A 19,183-nucleotide genomic window follows, 5' to 3' on the forward strand; every position below is an offset into this window, starting at 1 on the left:
TCTAGTTGAAGATTTTCATATTCATAAGCACAACTCTTTTTCATGTTTTTATAAACATTTAATTTGTTAGTTCAACAACTTTGGTAACAAGTAAACCAAACATATTTATTGTTTGATGTATGATGTGTATATATATGTATATACTTCGCATTTAACATAGAATTACTTAGTGCAAAAAAGGGAAAAGAAAAAAGTCATTGTTACGTTCCACATTTTTCATATTAAAAACATAACTAAGTATGTCATGTACATGTACATTGAACTTACTACAAGTCAACAACAACCATTTTCCATTTATAAAGTTAAATATCACAATAGTCAAAAAAAATATAGAGCATCCTAAACCACTTCGCATGGACGAATACGTAGCAAATCTCTCCCAAATCGATAAAAGCGATAGATTTGCGAGGACAATCCGTTAACGGATTACTATAAGTTTTTTTGATGAGGACACATCCATCATCATTACTAGCCATTAATCCACCGCTAAAACAATATTCTGATGGATTGTAAAACATCATTAGTTTTAGTCCCGTTACAAAAATCAATATTCATTGCTTATTTTTCTATAAGAAGTTATATTCATCGCTAAATGGTCAGTATTAATACTAATGATATATTTTACAAAATCAAGTGTATATTTGGATTCTATGAACATAGCCGTTCATCATAGATTAATTCAAACTATCAATAAATGTGGCAACAAATTAAGAGGAAGAACAAAAAAAACATTCTTAATTTGATATATATATTTTCTTAATTAGTGCTCTTCTTGCTATGGTTTCCGGTGAGAAAGTCAAGCAAAACATGGTTGTTGCATCTAGGGCATCTAGGATCACTTTCTAAAGAGATGATGATGTACATGATGCAATTAGGGCAACCAACGACCACCATTGATTTAGCCTCTCCTCCTCCACCCTCAGCTTCCTCCGAGCATAACGATGATGATGAGCTCTCAGTGAGCAAAGAAGAATCCAACGATGGTGAAATGTTTAATTTCAGCTCAAGTTCAAGGTTACTCGCAGCTTCTTGATTCATGTTTCTTGCCTTCCAAGAAGAGTAATATGTATGATGGATGGTATATGATTCTACAAGAATCACAATAAGAAACACAATAAGTTTCAAACCGGGGATTGCGTAACAAAAGCTTAGATGGAGATAGATGTTTGTATATCAGTATATATATATATATATATATATATATGGAGATCAATCAAAAAGTGAAGATGAAAATAACAATAAGAAAAGTTTTTCGATGAGAACAAATGAACTTGGATCTCTGGGTTCCAAAATTAGCTTACCTTACGGAAGATTAGTAGACTCTAGTATTTGTTCTTGTTCTTGAGATCTAAAGAGAGATAGTTTGACGTCTTCATGTTAGTGGCTGTTGTTATATAAAGAGATAGAACATAGAAGATACACGCAAGATGATGAGAGAGAGAGAGTCTCATTGAATGTATATTAATTAGTGGGATTAGTTTCATCTAGCTATCAAAATAAATATTCTTGTAGAAAATAATTACAAAATGAGGTGTTTTTAGCAATAAATGTGATTTGAAAATAAAATGCAAAAAAAGATTGAGTATATGACTTGGGCTCTCAAATTGCATTTATTACCAAATAGTATTTGGATAAATACAACCAAGATATTTTGTCCTTCGACATATATTCTCATACTTATATCATGAAAATTGAAATTCAAATGGAGAGAAAGAGAGAACAATGCATTTGTTTCAAACTTGTAAGCTTGTAAATTGTAATGTAGTTAAATCGGTGTTGACATAACAAATATGTACGTAGTCAGATGGGTAGGTGATATTATTAGTTTTCCTCTACAAATAAATAACTAGTGCAACATTCAAAATATATATTTTTAAAGTCGTTTAGGGTATATTTTTCAATAACAATTTGCTACCATAAAAAAAATAATTGTTGAAAAATTGAGTAATATTGGCGACTATGAATTTGGATAAGCTTACACGCACGGCCAAACAAATGATGGAAAGATTGACCCAAAAAAAATAATGAGTAGGTGAAAATTCCCATGGGATTTGGTTTTGGTTTGAATAGAGAACAACAAATACGGAGTTTGTGGTTGGTGTGTCTAAGAGAGTTTTTAAGGCTCTGACCGATGGAATCATGCGAACCATTTAAAAGGCAAATAAAAATATGACATTCATATGACATAAGATTGCTTTTGTCATCTTAGACTTTCGTTTAAGCCTTCTCATCAGTCAAAATAAAATCTAACAACACAACCTAAGTTTGACTTTACAAAGACATCGTTTATGTGTTTTATGTGTTTCATGTGTGCTTTTCTTAGATAATTGATAGAATCGATCAACCATTACTAAGGATATGATTGCAAGTACACCAATTCTTAACTTTTCTATGACACTTAAAAATCTCAAACCTTTTTTCATGAATAAGGTAAATACACTCCTAATCGAATCATCAGCAAGGTTTTTAACACAACAGAAATAAATTACAACAATTTTTTTTACGTACCATCGTGGGTTATTTATTATTAGAGTTTGTTGTAATGGAGGAAACATTTTAGTCTTCCACAATGTGTTTCCTCTCTAGCTCAATGAACTGTTTGTTTAGATTGGAGGTTTCAGTGGCGTTTCGTGTCTCGTTCTCTCCTTTGCATCGCTGTAACTGTATTTGAAGACTTCGTACAAGGTCATTTAGCCTCTGGATATGTCTCTCTTGTGACAAGATGATCTGTATAATCATTAACAATATACGAGTTATGAATTGACAGGTCTTCCACTTGAAGGTTCAAGATAGGACAATATGTATGTATAATTAAGGTTCAAAACTATACTACAACACGAGGTTAGCATACATCCGATGGAGCTTAAAGGTTGCAAGACATAGGTTTTTTATTCTATTTTTTCTCCACTAACGTTATTTATTTGATGCAATCAGGGAAAACTCAACAGAAGGCTCGGACCAATCCCTAATTTCTATGCGAAACTAAGAATTCTGAGACACTGATGAATTCCAGACACATTCTCTAAAGAGGAAAGGAAGTAAAGATATAAAATCTTATCCCAGGAAAAGGTTAAATCTTTGCAAAAGTCCCATAGAACTAGAAGCATTTCATTGCCAATAAAAGGAAACCAAACCAAGGTATATAGAAACGGGTCGACCAATGTATTTAGGAATCTTCAGCATCAGAACATTGTAAGGCAACTAACTCTAATCTCTTTACTAATCTACAAGTCACAATTCCAAAACCGATTCAGATCATTCGCATACAACTGATCTAGGAAGAAAATGAAGTAAATATATGAAATCTAGTCCCAAGAAGCATGTAACTAGAAGCATTTCATTGCCAATAAAAGAAGCCAAACAAGGTATTTAGGAATCTTAAGCATCAGAACGTAACTAACTCATAATAGTCTAATCTCTTCTTGACGTTTACTAATCTACAAGACACAATTCGAAAAACCAATTCAGATCCTTCACATACAACTGAAAGCACATCTACTATTGTGGACACACATAATTTTCCAAAGTTCCAAGAAACAGAATTAGAATACAAGTAAGTACCTTCTCCTTGACAGCTTCTTCCCTCTTTGCAATTTGCTGATGTTTCTGAGACAAACTAGGAGCTGCATCAAGCTCAAGAAGTGGTTGCCTCCATTCAAACTGAGACGTAACTATGAGTATCACCAGAAGAAACACAAGCATGATCGGCCTCGACATTTTTCTCTCTAATTCAGCTCCTTACAAAACCTGCTCCAAATTTCACAATCAAATACTATAGTCCCATTCATACTAATCCTAACATATACAAGAACACGCCTAATCGAAAATGAGATTGAATGTGACTAAAAAAAAACTCACCAACCAGTTCAAATTTTCTAAGAAAAAACCAAAAATAGAACATATTTAATCAGTGTAAGCTACTACTAGAAAAAGCAAATTCTATCAATGACCTTATAGATTTTTCAACACGAATCCCCAATTCCTTCTTTTAGCTACTACTAAGAATAAGCTACTAACACCTACCAAAACCTAAAGAGCTATAGAAAAAAAAATTGAATCTTCTTATTCAGCACTACCATACAAACAAAATTGAAGCATTATCAAACAAGATGATTTCTCCAACTTACAGATCGAAATTGAACAGTGAAATCAAACTTCATTATCGAAATCCTCGTCTTCCTTTCTAGGGTTTCTTTTTGTTTCCGGCGCGGCACCGTCAAAACTGAAAGAAACTAATCGAGATCTTTTCGATTAATAAAATCGTTTTCTAACGGATTAAGCAGTGTAGGAACCTTTGTCTTCTTCTCCCAAATATGGGTTCTTCCTTCTTCGTGTATAAAAAGCAAATGCAAAAGCAGAGAGGTTTAATGGCGGCGAGAGATATCTTACAAATCTCAGTGCAAAAACCGTCTGGACGAGAATGAAAAGAGTAGGGAAATTAGAAAAAAAAATACTAATTTACTAAATTGCCCCAATATTTTTCAGTTCTCATTAATCCACACCCAAACTCCTATATTGATCACTAAAAACATCTTCCTTCTTAATTCACTTTCTTCTAAGTTCGAGATTGTTTGAGTTGGAGGAGAATTGTAAAACATTAAACACACACACAAAAAAAATACAACCATAATCTATTCTTCTTGACAACATGGAGAACAAAACAACACAGGAGGAGGAACACTGGTTCCTACTTTTTTGTTTTTTCCATAAGAGACTTTTAATTATTCTAGATAAAACAACATTGCTATAAGAGCAACTACACATATAATTACGTCCCATCGTGCTCTGTTCACTGATTTGATCGAGTATAGACCAACGAAGCAGCTTGATAATGATTCCGTGGCATCTTGTCCTTTCTTCTTCTGTGATGGTCTTTCCTCTAACAATGAAGACATTTGTTTGTCTATCATGTTTGGTAAAGGAAGTACCCTTATCTCCATTGATGCTGATTCAAGTGTTGGGACTTCGTTTGATGTGTTCCCTGTCTTCACCGCTTCATCAAGATTGATGATTTCGTCCCTTAGGATATCCGCAAAGAAATCCTCGTCATTATGCACCTATAACACACACACACATCAAATTCATTATGAGAAACAAGAACCTGGACATAGCTTTAGATAGATAGGTGGAAAAGATAATAAACAAAACGAAGGTGACGAACCTGTAGATTTTCTGATGATTCAGCCATTTCAGCGAGCAATTTGTCCCCTGATTCACCTGCTAGGTAAAAATCAACCAAGTTATCCCAATCAGATGGACTCTCTGAACTAGTAGCACCATTTTGCAACGTCATGTGTTTCTCGGCTGCTAAATTTGGCTGTGGTGTCTTCTGACTTGTACCACTATGATATTCTTTGTTCCTTCTAACCCGGCAAACAACCATAGCATCATCCTAGAAAATATACAGAATATCATAATCAATCAACTCAAGCCAATAGACCAAAATCCTAAAACGTTATTGTATTCCTCAGTAACCACTTATGTAATATGTTTTAAACAATCAAATTAAGTAAGACAAAACCAAACTCTCAGGAGGAATAGATTACCAGTGATACTCCTTTCATGCAGTACTCGTGCATAATCCAGTCAGTTCTTTCGCCTTTTGGAGCACGGCCAATATGGAAAACAAGTGTCCGCTTAGTTCCAATGACCTCAGAACCAGACTTCACATCACGTTCTTTCCCAGTGGCTTTCCAGTATCCCATCTTCGTTGCTCTCCTGTTCTGTGAACCATGTGGATACTTCTTGCCACGGGCACAGAAGAAGAACCACTCGTTATCAGATTTAACAATCGACTTATCTGGAAAGAAAAACACACACAAACAATTTTTTTGTCAAATTCCCAAAGCGAAATCATAGAAACCTTAACCATCTCAACATAATCTAAGCAAAGATGTTGTGTAGCAAAGACAACAGTCCTAAAGTTGTCAAAGATATGGACTTTTCTAAAACAGGACAATGCTAACAGATTCAAGTTGAAGAGAATCATGAATAAAGACAACCAAAGCATGTCATAGCCCCAATTGTATTCAAAATAAGAAGGATTGACTGAGTCATAGGCTCATAGCATACGGAAATCATAATTCACAACTTCAACAATTCTGTCTCTAGAAATCAATATCTACAAAAAAGATAACAAATTTTCATTTTGGTTTTCAAGAAGAAACAAGTTACCCTAACTTCAACTGGTTCCCTAATCTCAAACATCATCTCTGCCCCCAAAAATAGGATTTTTATTTTTTTTGGTTCTTTCCTAAAAAGTGAAATCGAAGCAAACAAAAAAAAACACGCACGCACATAAAAGAAACAATCGGTTCAGAAGACAAACCGGGCAAATCCCAAGGCTCGAAATTGTAAATCTCAGCGTCAGGTATAACCTCGACGGACCTCTCCAAACCATCCATCTTCCTCTTCAAGTAATACGAAATCAGCTCCACATCAGTCGGCGAAAACTTAAACCCAGGAAACACCGTCGACGCTTCTACCGACGCCGCCGTTTCCTTAGATACTCCAAACGCCTCCGTTTCCATGAAGGCTCCCCCGTACACAACAGTCGCCACGAAGCCCGTTAATACTCTAACTCACCGCTCAAAAACAAAAACAAAAGAAGTGGGAATGTTCGAGAAATCTTTTTTTTTGGCTTCTTTGGCTCTCGCAGTCTCTCTCTCTCTCTCTCTCTCTCTCGTCTCTTCTCACTTATACTTAGCTTTGAATAATTTGCATTCCATTGGAACACTTCACAGGTGCGCACATGGTTTTGTGCGTACGTGTTGCGCGGGTATTGCTTAATCTACAGATAAGTGCCACGTCACTATACCTAGTTAAAAATTGTCGTTTTATTTCATTTAGACCCTTGTTGTTTTGACGTAATCTCAGTTTATGACTTCTAGTTTCTGTCTTACTAGTAAATATCCCCTTGAATCAAAATCATCGATGCCACAAACCAAACCGAAATCAACATAACCAAATAAGAAAGAAGAGACATTTATTGTAAAAATGCTTATAAAAAGGTTGAAACAAAAAGTATGAAAGTGAATAATATAACACCAAAAACATTTCCGACCAAAAAAAAAAAATAACACCAAAAACATTCTAAAGAAAATTGTTTATTTTTGTGAAGGTAACTTGAAACAGCAAAGAGGACACTTGTGACCAACTCGAAGCCATTTTTCAATACAGGACCTGTGGAAGACATGAGAGCAAGGCAATCTGGTTGCTTCTTCCCCAAGAAACATCTCCCCAATGCAAATCATACACGGATCGAGCCGATCCATGTCTGGTCCAAGCACCTTTAAACGCTCTAACCTAGATGAAATCTCCATCTGCACCGCGTCCTCCATTGCCTTCTTTGCTCTTGCAGACACATAAGAGGAACGCATAAAATTAGTGAAACCCATCTCCGATATCGCTTCTCTGATTAGGTTTTCCCAGGACGACAAAGAAAGCAAATCCTCCTTCTTCTCCACTCTCTTCTTGATCAGATCCGAGATCTTACTTATAATCAATCCCTCACATTTTGAGTCCTCACGTTTCATGAGCTTGGTCTCGTAATCAACATGCGTTGACTCAATTCTTCCGTTGACTTGAAGCTTAAGAGTCAACCACATATCATCCAAACAAAACTCATCCTTCTTGATGACTTTCAACTGCTCCACAAGACGTCCGATTTCCTCAGGTTGGTCACCAGCTTATGTACAAAACCGCGGAACAATGAAGGCGAGTTATCGTAAATCTCACTCCGCAAAACCTCGTACATCTTCAAAGTAGTAAAATCTGTGAACTCTGTTTCTCTGTCAAGGTACGAACAGGGAACACGAAATATGTGAGTGGACACTGTTCTTGTATCAATCGTGGATATAGGGTTGTAGATAGTGACCTTGTTATACTCAATCTCAATCAGAAATTGAGCATACGAGAGAGTCTTCTCGCACTCACGCCAACCATTCTGTTTCCCAGGTGATTTCGTCAGAACAATTTGGTTATACGGTTCGAGAGGAGAAGGTCTACATCTTCTTAACCAAGGGCCATATACGTGTGTTCTTGACGTGGCATTCAAGACACGTTCCTTAGGAAACCTGACCTGGTCGCAATTGCTTTTGAAGTGACCAATCATACCACAGTTGTAGCAAAAGTCGCCTAAGTCAATGTATTTGAACTCCACGAACCGGTTTTGGTTTTCGTCTATGTAGAATCCAGGTTTGAGTGGCTTCTTGAGATCTATTTCCACTATGAGAAAGATATTCCCGTGGCTTATTTCGAGAACTGAATCGCTGAATTGAGACTCGAGATCCTTTAAGGAGTTTTCGCTGTAAAGAAGATATGATGGAAAACCCACGACACCGACAGCGAAGGTAACAAGAGTGAAATCAATCATTGCAGAAGAGTTTAGATCCTTGATTACTATTTTTCCGTTTGATTTTTGGTCAACTCGTCCTTCCTTGAACACTATGATAACTCCACTAACGTAGTAAAATTCGTCCACTTCAACCATCTTTTTGTCATTCTCTTGTATGAATTCGAACAAGAAGATATCGTCGTCGCCTAGCTTTTGGACAGTCATGTCGCCCGAGAGAACCCATTGTTTCCTGAGCGATTGTTCTGTTTCTTCTAAAGACGGCGGAGTCGTTTTCGTGAAGAATTTTCCAAAGAGACGGTGTGACGAAGACTTATCGGACGACGACATGTTTACTTTCTCACAATCGTATGATCTATGTGTTATGTCACATTGCTAGTTTCATATGTACTTCTATTTATGTGGAAGAAAAACAAAAAAAAACAAAACCTTTTCCTTTTCCTTGTCAGACTTAGATCTGACTAACTTTTTTAATTCTTTTGTTTTCTAGCTAAACAAATCCTTAATGGAAATATCATAGTAATGATATGAAAACTTGCATTTATCTGTAGGAAAAATCTCATAAAGTCATAAGAATAGTGTTAAATATTGCCGCTTCTTCCGGATTTAAACCTCTAAAATTTGATATTCTCCCTAGAAACTTTCAAATATAAATATTGTATATAATAAACCCTCAAGATGATTTATAAAGTTTTTTCTTTTTATTTTATTTTATTTTTTGTCGGCCAATTTCCATTAGATAGAAAGAAAGAAAGATACAACGTTTAAAGAATTATACAGTAACACATATTTATAGAATCCCAAAAGACAGTTAGTGTCCGTGACAGTAGCTCATGCCAATGACCTTAAAGTGATACAAGTCTTTAGCCAAAGCTGTGATATTCGTGAGGCCCAAGGAGGGGTTGCCGGGTTGGTATCCTTGTTCAGCAACTTTCATTAGGTATATAGAGAGAGCGAGCCTCCACATAAAGTGATATTGCGATATTTTAATTAAACACTTCATTTGGAGAAGAGCTTCTTTTAAGGCTATAGCTTCTGCTTCCATTGCTGATTCTGTTGGATCAATTGATGCAGAGCCCTTAAGGATATATCTTCCTTGGGAGTCATGTAAGCTCCAGCCAATGCCCGCAACATCGAGATGGAATTTGAGTAAGTACATACCTCTTGGTGAGTAAGTGGAGTAGGCATCTTATCCTTTCTGTGTTGTAGTATGTTGAGAAGCAATTATGTATGCTTCTTTCCACATACGTAGATCTAGCTAGAAGGGCCTGATGAATAATATCAGGGGTAGACCATCGCTTATTGTTAAAGAACCAAATAACCAAATCAAGATCATCAATGCAACAAACCAAGCCGAAATCAAAATAACCAAATAAGAGAGGAGAGACATTTATTGTAAAAATGCTTATAAAAAGGTTGACCAAAAAAGTATGATGAAAGTGAATAATACAAAAACAAACAAAATTTCAAAAGAAAATTGTTTATTTTTGTGAAGGTAAGTAGGTAACTTGAAACAACATAGGGGACACTTGTGACCAACTCGAAGCCATTTTTCAATACAGGACCTGTGGAAGACATGAGAGCAGGGCAATATGGTTGCTTCTTCTCCAAGAAAATCTCTCCAACGCAAATTTTACACGGATCGAGCCGATCCATGCCTGGTCCAAGCACCTTGAAACGCTCCAACCCGGAAACCGTGGATCTATCTGCTGGTATTGGACAACAATTCGATGAAATCTGCATATGCACCGCCTTCTCCATCGCATGCTTTGCTCTAATAGACACAAAAGAGGGATGCATATGATTAGTGAAACCCATCTCCGATATCGCTTGTCTTATTAGGTTTTCCCAGGACGACAAAGAAAGCAAATCCTCGTTCTTCTCTACTCTCTTCTTGATCAGATCCGAGATCTTACTCCCGATCAATTGCTCGCATTTTATGTCCCCACGTATCATGAGCCTGGTCTCATAATCAACATGCGTTAACATAAACTGTCTCTTGAACTGAAGTTTAAGAGGCAGCCACTTATCTTCACAACAAAACTCGTTCGTCTTGAATAATTTCAACTGTTTCACGAGGTTTCCGATATCATCAGGTTTGTTCAACGACTTATGTCCAAAATCGGCGAAAAAAGAAGGCGCATTCTTGCAAATCTCCCTCTGTATAACCTCGTACGCCTTGGAAGTAGTGTTGGTAGTAAAATCTGTGGACTCTGTTTCTGTTGTGTCAATTAGGTAAGAACAAGGGAAACGAAATCTGTGAGTGGACACTGTTCTTGTTTCTATCGTGGATATAGGGTTGTAGATATTGACCATGTTATACTCAATCTCTATAAAGAATTGAGCATAAGAGAGGGTCTTCTCGCACTCACGAAAACTATTCTGTTTCCCATGTGATTTGGTCAGAACAATTTGGTAATAGGGTCCGAGGGGAGATCTTAACCAAGGGCCATAGACGTGGGTTCTTGACGTGGCATTCAAGGCACGTTCCTTAGGAAACCTGACCTTGTCGCAATTGGTTTTGATGTGACCTATCATGCCACATTTGTAGCAAAAGTCGCCTAAGGTAGGGTATTTGAACTCCACGAACCGGTTTTGGTTTTCGTCAACGTAAAATCCTGGTTTGAGTGGCTTCTTGAGGTCAATATCCACGAGAAAATACATATCAGAGTTGCTTATTTCGAGATATAAAACGGGATTGTTGTCGCCTACTAGAGACTTGAGATCTGCCAAGGAGATTTCGCTGTAAAGATACGATGGAAAACCCACGACACCAACAGTTAAGGAAACAACTGTGAAATCAATCATTGCAGAAGAGTTTAGATCCTTGATTACTATTTTTTCGTTTGATTTTTGGGAAACTCGTCCTTCCTTGATCACTATGATAACTCCATTGACGTAGTGAAGTTCTTTCTTTAGAACCATGGCTTTGTCATTCTCTTGTATGAATTCGAACAAAAAGATATCGCTGTCGCCTAGCTTTTGGAGAGTCATGTCGCCCGAGAGAACCCATTGCTTCCTGAGCGATTGTTCTGTTTCTTTTAAAGACGGCGGAGTCGTGTTCGTGAAGAATTTTCCAAAGAGATGGTGTGACGAAGACTTATCCAACGACGACATGTTAACTAACTTTCTCACAGTCGTATCATCAATGTTCTGTCACGTTGTTTGATATAAAACATGGTTTTCAAAATTAGTAATTTTCCAAAACTTGATCCCAACAATGTTAATTTTCTCGATTAAATATTTTGCCAAGTATAAAACAAGAAATTTACTCCTCACCAAAAAAAAACAAGAAATTTACTTTTACTAGTTTTTCTTAAAAGTAAAAAGACAATTATAAGAAAATTATAGTTCTCAACGATCTTTAAAAAATGTAAATAAATAATTTTAATACGTATATAAACAATAAAATTTTGTTTAGTAATTTTGAAAATGCAAAGATTATAAGAAAATTAGAAAATTAACAATTTAAAAATAAAAAGATCATTTTAATATGTAAATTAAAAAAAAATAAAGAAGTTTTAAGAATGTGAAAAGATAACTATATGAAAATTATAAAATTTTAAAAAAATTTAAAATGTAAAAAAATAGTTCTAAGATGTATATAAACAAAAAAAATTGTCTTTATATGTTTTAAAAGTGTAAAGAATAATTTTAATAAGTATATTCAAGAAAATTAGAAATTGTAAAATTGGTTACTAATTATAATATGAAGTTACTAATTCTACATGAATACAATAATTTTTTCCTAAAAACATAAAAAGGATAGGAAATGATACAATTCATTCATATAAATATTAACTTAGAAAATTACACGACAAAATAGTAATCCTAAAAGGAAAGTTATAATAAGATATAATTCTCTCATATTTTCTCACCAAATAGTATATTGTCTTACAAAACTTCACAATTGCTTCAACTTGGTTATATTGGTAAAAAAATATTTTTAAGAAATTCTTGTCTTATTCTTATGAGAATGTTTTATGTTATAAAGTAAAACTACACGACAACTGTACAAGCAGTCTCTATTTTCAAAAAATTTATGAGACCAAGCTTTTCTAAAAAAATCACGTATAACTCAGAAGATATGAAAATGTATTATGCATATATCAACCTCATTTATTTTTAACATGAAATAAAATTATTACTTATGAGATAATGATATATATAAAATATATTAGCCAATGTTAGTTTTCCAAAAAACAAAAAAAAAACTTAGTGCTTTTTCATTTTGTTCGTCAATTTTTAATTCTAAATTAAAAAATAGTTTTGATATAAAGCATAGATTGTGTTTGATATCATTTTAACTATAACCCATATAAGATAAGTATGTAAAAATTAAACTATGGAAATGTATTATGCATATATAAACCTCATTTATTTTTAACATGAAATAAAATTATTACTTATGAGATAGTGATATATATAAAATATATTAGCCAATGTTAGTTTTCCAAAAAAAAAAAAAAAAACTTAGTGCTTTTTCATTTTGTTCGTCAATTTTTAATTCTAAATTAAAAAATAGTTTTGATATGAAGCATAGATTGTGTTTGATATCATTTTAACTATAACCCATATAAGATAAGTATGTAAAAATTAAACTATGGATATGTATTATGCATATATAAACCTCATTTATTTTTAACATGAAATAAAATTATTACTTATGAGATAGTGATATATATAAAATATATTAGCCAATGTTAGTTTTCCAAAAAAAAAAAAAAATAGTGCTTTTTCATTTTGTTCGTCAATTTTTAATTCTAAATTAAAAAAATAGTTTTGATATGAAGCATAGATTGTGTTTGATATCATTTTAACTATAACCCATATAAGATAAGTATGTAAAAATTAAACTATGGTTTATAATGATGGTACAAATAGTTAAAATTTTATTTGAATGATACAATGAAAATAAAAACAAAAATAAACGACACATAATTAAATATTTGTTCATATATGCATTATAGGATAAAATTTGGTGATATATGTTTTATATTAATTAAAATTCTTTTATACCCTTAATCAAACTCCACCATATATGCATTTAAATATATGTATATATATTGGTGTAGTGGTTAATTTAGCATTTTTACCTACCGGCCTAGAAAGCCTGCCACTGCTAAACATGTCAAGCAAATTCATATATCAAATATAATTGATCCATTCAACTTGAGTTTTTGGGTTCTAGTGAGTAATCTACAAATATTTAGTAATATTATATAACATTTTTTATGTACAAAATTTTTTATATAACTTTAAATTATTTTTAATAGTAAAAATTTAATAAAAATAAAATTTATAATTTTGAAAGGAAACATAGAAAAAAATCATAGTTAATAAATTTTGATAGAAAATGTCTTATTTTAATTATAATTACTAAAATTTATAACTTATTTGAAAACAATTAGTCCGAATTTGCTTTCAATTAGTTCGTGAAGAATTTTCCAAAGAGACGGTGTGACGAAGACTTATCGGACGACGACATGTTAACTAACTTTCTCACAGTCGTATGATCAATGTTCTGTCACGTTGCTTGATATAAAACATGGTTTTCAAAATTAGTAATTTTCCAAAACTTGATCCCAACAATGTTAATTTTATCGATTAAATATATTTCCAAGAATAAAACAAGAAATTTACTCCTCACCAAAAAAAAAACAAGAAATTTACTTTTACTAGTTTTTTTTAAAAGTAAAAAGACAATTATAAGAAAATTATATTTCTCAACGATCTTTAAAAAATGTAAATAAATAATTTTAATACGTATATAAACAATAAAATTTTGTTTAGTAATTTTGAAAATGCAAAGATTATAAGCAAACTAGAAAATTAACAATTTTAAAAATAAAAAGATCATTTTAATATGTAAATTAAAAAAAAATAAAGAAGTTTTAAGAATGTGAAAAGATAACTATATGAAAATTATAAATTTTAAAAAAATTTAAAATGTAAAAAAATAGTTCTAAGATGTATATAAACAAAAAAAATTGTCTTTATATGTTTTAAAAGTGTAAAGAATAATTTTAATAAGTATATTCAAGAAAATTAGAAATTGTAAAATTGGTTACTAATTATAATATGAAGTCACTAATTCTACATGAATACAATACTTTTTTCCTAAAAACATAAAAAGGATAGGAAATGATACAATTCATTCATATAAATATTAACTTAGAAAATTACACGACAAAATAGTAATCCTAAAAGGAAAGTTATAATAAGATATAATTCTCTCATATTTTCTCACCAAATAGTACATTGTCTTACAAAACTTCACAATTACTTCAACTTGGTTATATTGGTAAAAAAATATTTTTAAGAAATTCTGGTCTTATTCTTATGAGAATGTTTTCTATTATAAAGTAAAACTACACGACAACTGTACAAGCAGTCTCATATTTTCAAAAAATTTATGAGACCGAGCTTTTCTAAAAAAATCACGTATAACTCAGAAGATATGAAAATGTATTATCATATATCAACCTCATTTATTTTTAACATGAAATAAAATTATTACTTATGAGATAGTGATATATATAAAATATATTAGCCAATGTTAGTTTTCCAAAAAAAAAAAAAAATTAGTGCTTTTTCATTTTGTTCGTCAATTTTTAATTCTAAATTAAAAAATAGTTTTGATATGAAGCATAGATTGTGTTTGATATCATTTTAACTATAACCCATATAAGATAAGTATGTAAAAATTAAACTATGGATTATAATGATGGTACAAATAGTTAAAATTTTATTTGAATGATACAATGAAAATAAAAACAAAAATAAACGACACATAATTAAATATTTGTTCATATATGCATTATAGGATAAAATTTGGTGATATATGTTTTATATTAATTAAAATTCTTTTATACCCTTAATCAAACTCCACCATATATGCATTTAAATATATGTATATATATTGGTGTAGTGGTTAATTTAGCATTTTTACCTACCGGCCTAGAAAGCCTGCCACTGCTAAACATGTCAAGCAAATTCATATATCAAATATAATTGATCCATTCAACTTGAGTTTTTGGGTTCTAGTGAGTAATCTACAAATATTTAGTAATATTATATAACATTTTTTATGTACAAAATTTTTTATATAACTTTAAATTATTTTTAATAGTAAAAATTTAATAAAAATAAAATTTATAATTTTGAAAGGAAACATAGAAAAAAATCATAGTTAATAAATTTTGATAGAAAATGTCTTATTTTAATTATAATTACTAAAATTTATAACTTATTTGAAAACAATTAGTCCGAATTTGCTTTCAATTAGTTCGTGAAGAATTTTCCAAAGAGACGGTGTGACGAAGACTTATCGGACGACGACATGTTAACTAACTTTCTCACAGTCGTATGATCAATGTTCTGTCACGTTGCTTGATATAAAACATGGTTTTCAAAATTAGTAATTTTCCAAAACTTGATCCCAACAATGTTAATTTTATCGATTAAATATATTTCCAAGAATAAAACAAGAAATTTACTCCTCACCAAAAAAAAAACAAGAAATTTACTTTTACTAGTTTTTTTTAAAAGTAAAAAGACAATTATAAGAAAATTATATTTCTCAACGATCTTTAAAAAATGTAAATAAATAATTTTAATACGTATATAAACAATAAAATTTTGTTTAGTAATTTTGAAAATGCAAAGATTATAAGCAAACTAGAAAATTAACAATTTTAAAAATAAAAAGATCATTTTAATATGTAAATTAAAAAAAAATAAAGAAGTTTTAAGAATGTGAAAAGATAACTATATGAAAATTATAAATTTTAAAAAAATTTAAAATGTAAAAAAATAGTTCTAAGATGTATATAAACAAAAAAAATTGTCTTTATATGTTTTAAAAGTGTAAAGAATAATTTTAATAAGTATATTCAAGAAAATTAGAAATTGTAAAATTGGTTACTAATTATAATATGAAGTCACTAATTCTACATGAATACAATACTTTTTTCCTAAAAACATAAAAAGGATAGGAAATGATACAATTCATTCATATAAATATTAACTTAGAAAATTACACGACAAAATAGTAATCCTAAAAGGAAAGTTATAATAAGATATAATTCTCTCATATTTTCTCACCAAATAGTACATTGTCTTACAAAACTTCACAATTACTTCAACTTGGTTATATTGGTAAAAAAATATTTTTAAGAAATTCTGGTCTTATTCTTATGAGAATGTTTTCTATTATAAAGTAAAACTACACGACAACTGTACAAGCAGTCTCATATTTTCAAAAAATTTATGAGACCGAGCTTTTCTAAAAAAATCACGTATAACTCAGAAGATATGAAAATGTATTATCATATATCAACCTCATTTATTTTTAACATGAAATAAAATTATTACTTATGAGATAGTGATATATATAAAATATATTAGCCAATGTTAGTTTTCCAAAAAAAAAAAAAAATTAGTGCTTTTTCATTTTGTTCGTCAATTTTTAATTCTAAATTAAAAAATAGTTTTGATATGAAGCATAGATTGTGTTTGATATCATTTTAACTATAACCCATATAAGATAAGTATGTAAAAATTAAACTATGGATTATAATGATGGTACAAATAGTTAAAATTTTATTTGAATGATACAATGAAAATAAAAACAAAAATAAACGACACATAATTAAATATTTGTTCATATATGCATTATAGGATAAAATTTGGTGATATATGTTTTATATTAATTAAAATTCTTTTATACCCTTAATCAAACTCCACCATATATGCATTTAAATATATGTATATATATTGGTGTAGTGGTTAATTTAGCATTTTTACCTACCGGCCTAGAAAGCCTGCCACTGCTAAACATGTCAAGCAAATTCATATATCAAATATAATTGATCCATTCAACTTGAGTTTTTGGGTTCTAGTGAGTAATCTACAAATATTTAGTAATATTATATAACATTTTTTATGTACAAAATTTTTTATATAACTTTAAATTATTTTTAATAGTAAAAATTTAATAAAAATAAAATTTATAATTTTGAAAGGAAACATAGAAAAAAATCATAGTTAATAAATTTTGATAGAAAATGTCTTATTTTAATTATAATTACTAAAATTTATAACTTATTTGAAAACAATTAGTCCGAATTTGCTTTCAATTAGTTCGTGAAGAATTTTCCAAAGAGACGGTGTGACGAAGACTTATCGGACGACGACATGTTAACTAACTTTCTCACAGTCGTATGATCAATGTTCTGTCACGTTGCTTGATATAAAACATGGTTTTCAAAATTAGTAATTTTCCAAAACTTGATCCCAACAATGTTAATTTTATCGATTAAATATATTTCCAAGAATAAAACAAGAAATTTACTCCTCACCAAAAAAAAAACAAGAAATTTACTTTTACTAGTTTTTTTTAAAAGTAAAAAGACAATTATAAGAAAATTATATTTCTCAACGATCTTTAAAAAATGTAAATAAATAATTTTAATACGTATATAAACAATAAAATTTTGTTTAGTAATTTTGAAAATGCAAAGATTATAAGCAAACTAGAAAATTAACAATTTTAAAAATAAAAAGATCATTTTAATATGTAAATTAAAAAAAAATAAAGAAGTTTTAAGAATGTGAAAAGATAACTATATGAAAATTATAAATTTTAAAAAAATTTAAAATGTAAAAAAATAGTTCTAAGATGTATATAAACAAAAAAAATTGTCTTTATATGTTTTAAAAGTGTAAAGAATAATTTTAATAAGTATATTCAAGAAAATTAGAAATTGTAAAATTGGTTACTAATTATAATATGAAGTCACTAATTCTACATGAATACAATACTTTTTTCCTAAAAACATAAAAAGGATAGGAAATGATACAATTCATTCATATAAATATTAACTTAGAAAATTACACGACAAAATAGTAATCCTAAAAGGAAAGTTATAATAAGATATAATTCTCTCATATTTTCTCACCAAATAGTACATTGTCTTACAAAACTTCACAATTACTTCAACTTGGTTATATTGGTAAAAAAATATTTTTAAGAAATTCTGGTCTTATTCTTATGAGAATGTTTTCTATTATAAAGTAAAACTACACGACAACTGTACAAGCAGTCTCATATTTTCAAAAAATTTATGAGACCGAGCTTTTCTAAAAAAATCACGTATAACTCAGAAGATATGAAAATGTATTATCATATATCAACCTCATTTATTTTTAACATGAAATAAAATTATTACTTATGAGATAGTGATATATATAAAATATATTAGCCAATGTTAGTTTTCCAAAAAAAAAAAAAAATTAGTGCTTTTTCATTTTGTTCGTCAATTTTTAATTCTAAATTAAAAAATAGTTTTGATATGAAGCATAGATTGTGTTTGATATCATTTTAACTATAACCCATATAAGATAAGTATGTAAAAATTAAACTATGGATTATAATGATGGTACAAATAGTTAAAATTTTATTTGAATGATACAATGAAAATAAAAACAAAAATAAACGACACATAATTAAATATTTGTTCATATATGCATTATAGGATAAAATTTGGTGATATATGTTTTATATTAATTAAAATTCTTTTATACCCTTAATCAAACTCCACCATATATGCATTTAAATATATGTATATATATTGGTGTAGTGGTTAATTTAGCATTTTTACCTACCGGCCTAGAAAGCCTGCCACTGCTAAACATGTCAAGCAAATTCATATATCAAATATAATTGATCCATTCAACTTGAGTTTTTGGGTTCTAGTGAGTAACCTACAAATATTTAGTAATATTATATATCATTTTTTTATGTACAAAATTTTTTATATAATTTTA

General features: G+C 30.4%; 3 protein-coding genes across 3 annotated transcripts; all 3 read right to left on the reverse strand.

Moving 5' to 3' along the window:
* On the reverse strand, positions 586-1,086 carry LOC104706514. Its single transcript, XM_019229224.1, has one exon. The coding sequence runs from the start codon at positions 1,036-1,038 to the stop codon at positions 757-759; it is 282 nt and encodes a 93-aa protein (XP_019084769.1). The 5' UTR covers positions 1,039-1,086; the 3' UTR covers positions 586-756.
* LOC104706516 lies at positions 2,399-4,427 on the reverse strand. Its single transcript, XM_010422713.1, has 3 exons — positions 4,128-4,427; positions 3,562-3,747; positions 2,399-2,727 (listed from the first exon to the last, which is right to left on the reverse strand). The coding sequence occupies exons 2-3, from the start codon at positions 3,715-3,717 to the stop codon at positions 2,557-2,559; spliced, it is 327 nt and encodes a 108-aa protein (XP_010421015.1). The 5' UTR covers positions 3,718-3,747; positions 4,128-4,427; the 3' UTR covers positions 2,399-2,556.
* Positions 4,615-6,690, reverse strand: LOC104706515 (NAC domain-containing protein 89). The gene is made up of 4 exons (XM_010422712.2): positions 6,329-6,690; positions 5,547-5,800; positions 5,162-5,392; positions 4,615-5,057 (listed from the first exon to the last, which is right to left on the reverse strand). Exons 1-4 carry the CDS (start codon positions 6,528-6,530, stop codon positions 4,722-4,724), a joined length of 1,023 nt encoding a protein of 340 aa, XP_010421014.1. The 5' UTR covers positions 6,531-6,690; the 3' UTR covers positions 4,615-4,721.

This window comes from Camelina sativa, chromosome 8 (assembly GCF_000633955.1).
Source record: "Camelina sativa cultivar DH55 chromosome 8, Cs, whole genome shotgun sequence".
Classification (NCBI taxonomy): domain Eukaryota; kingdom Viridiplantae; phylum Streptophyta; class Magnoliopsida; order Brassicales; family Brassicaceae; genus Camelina; species Camelina sativa.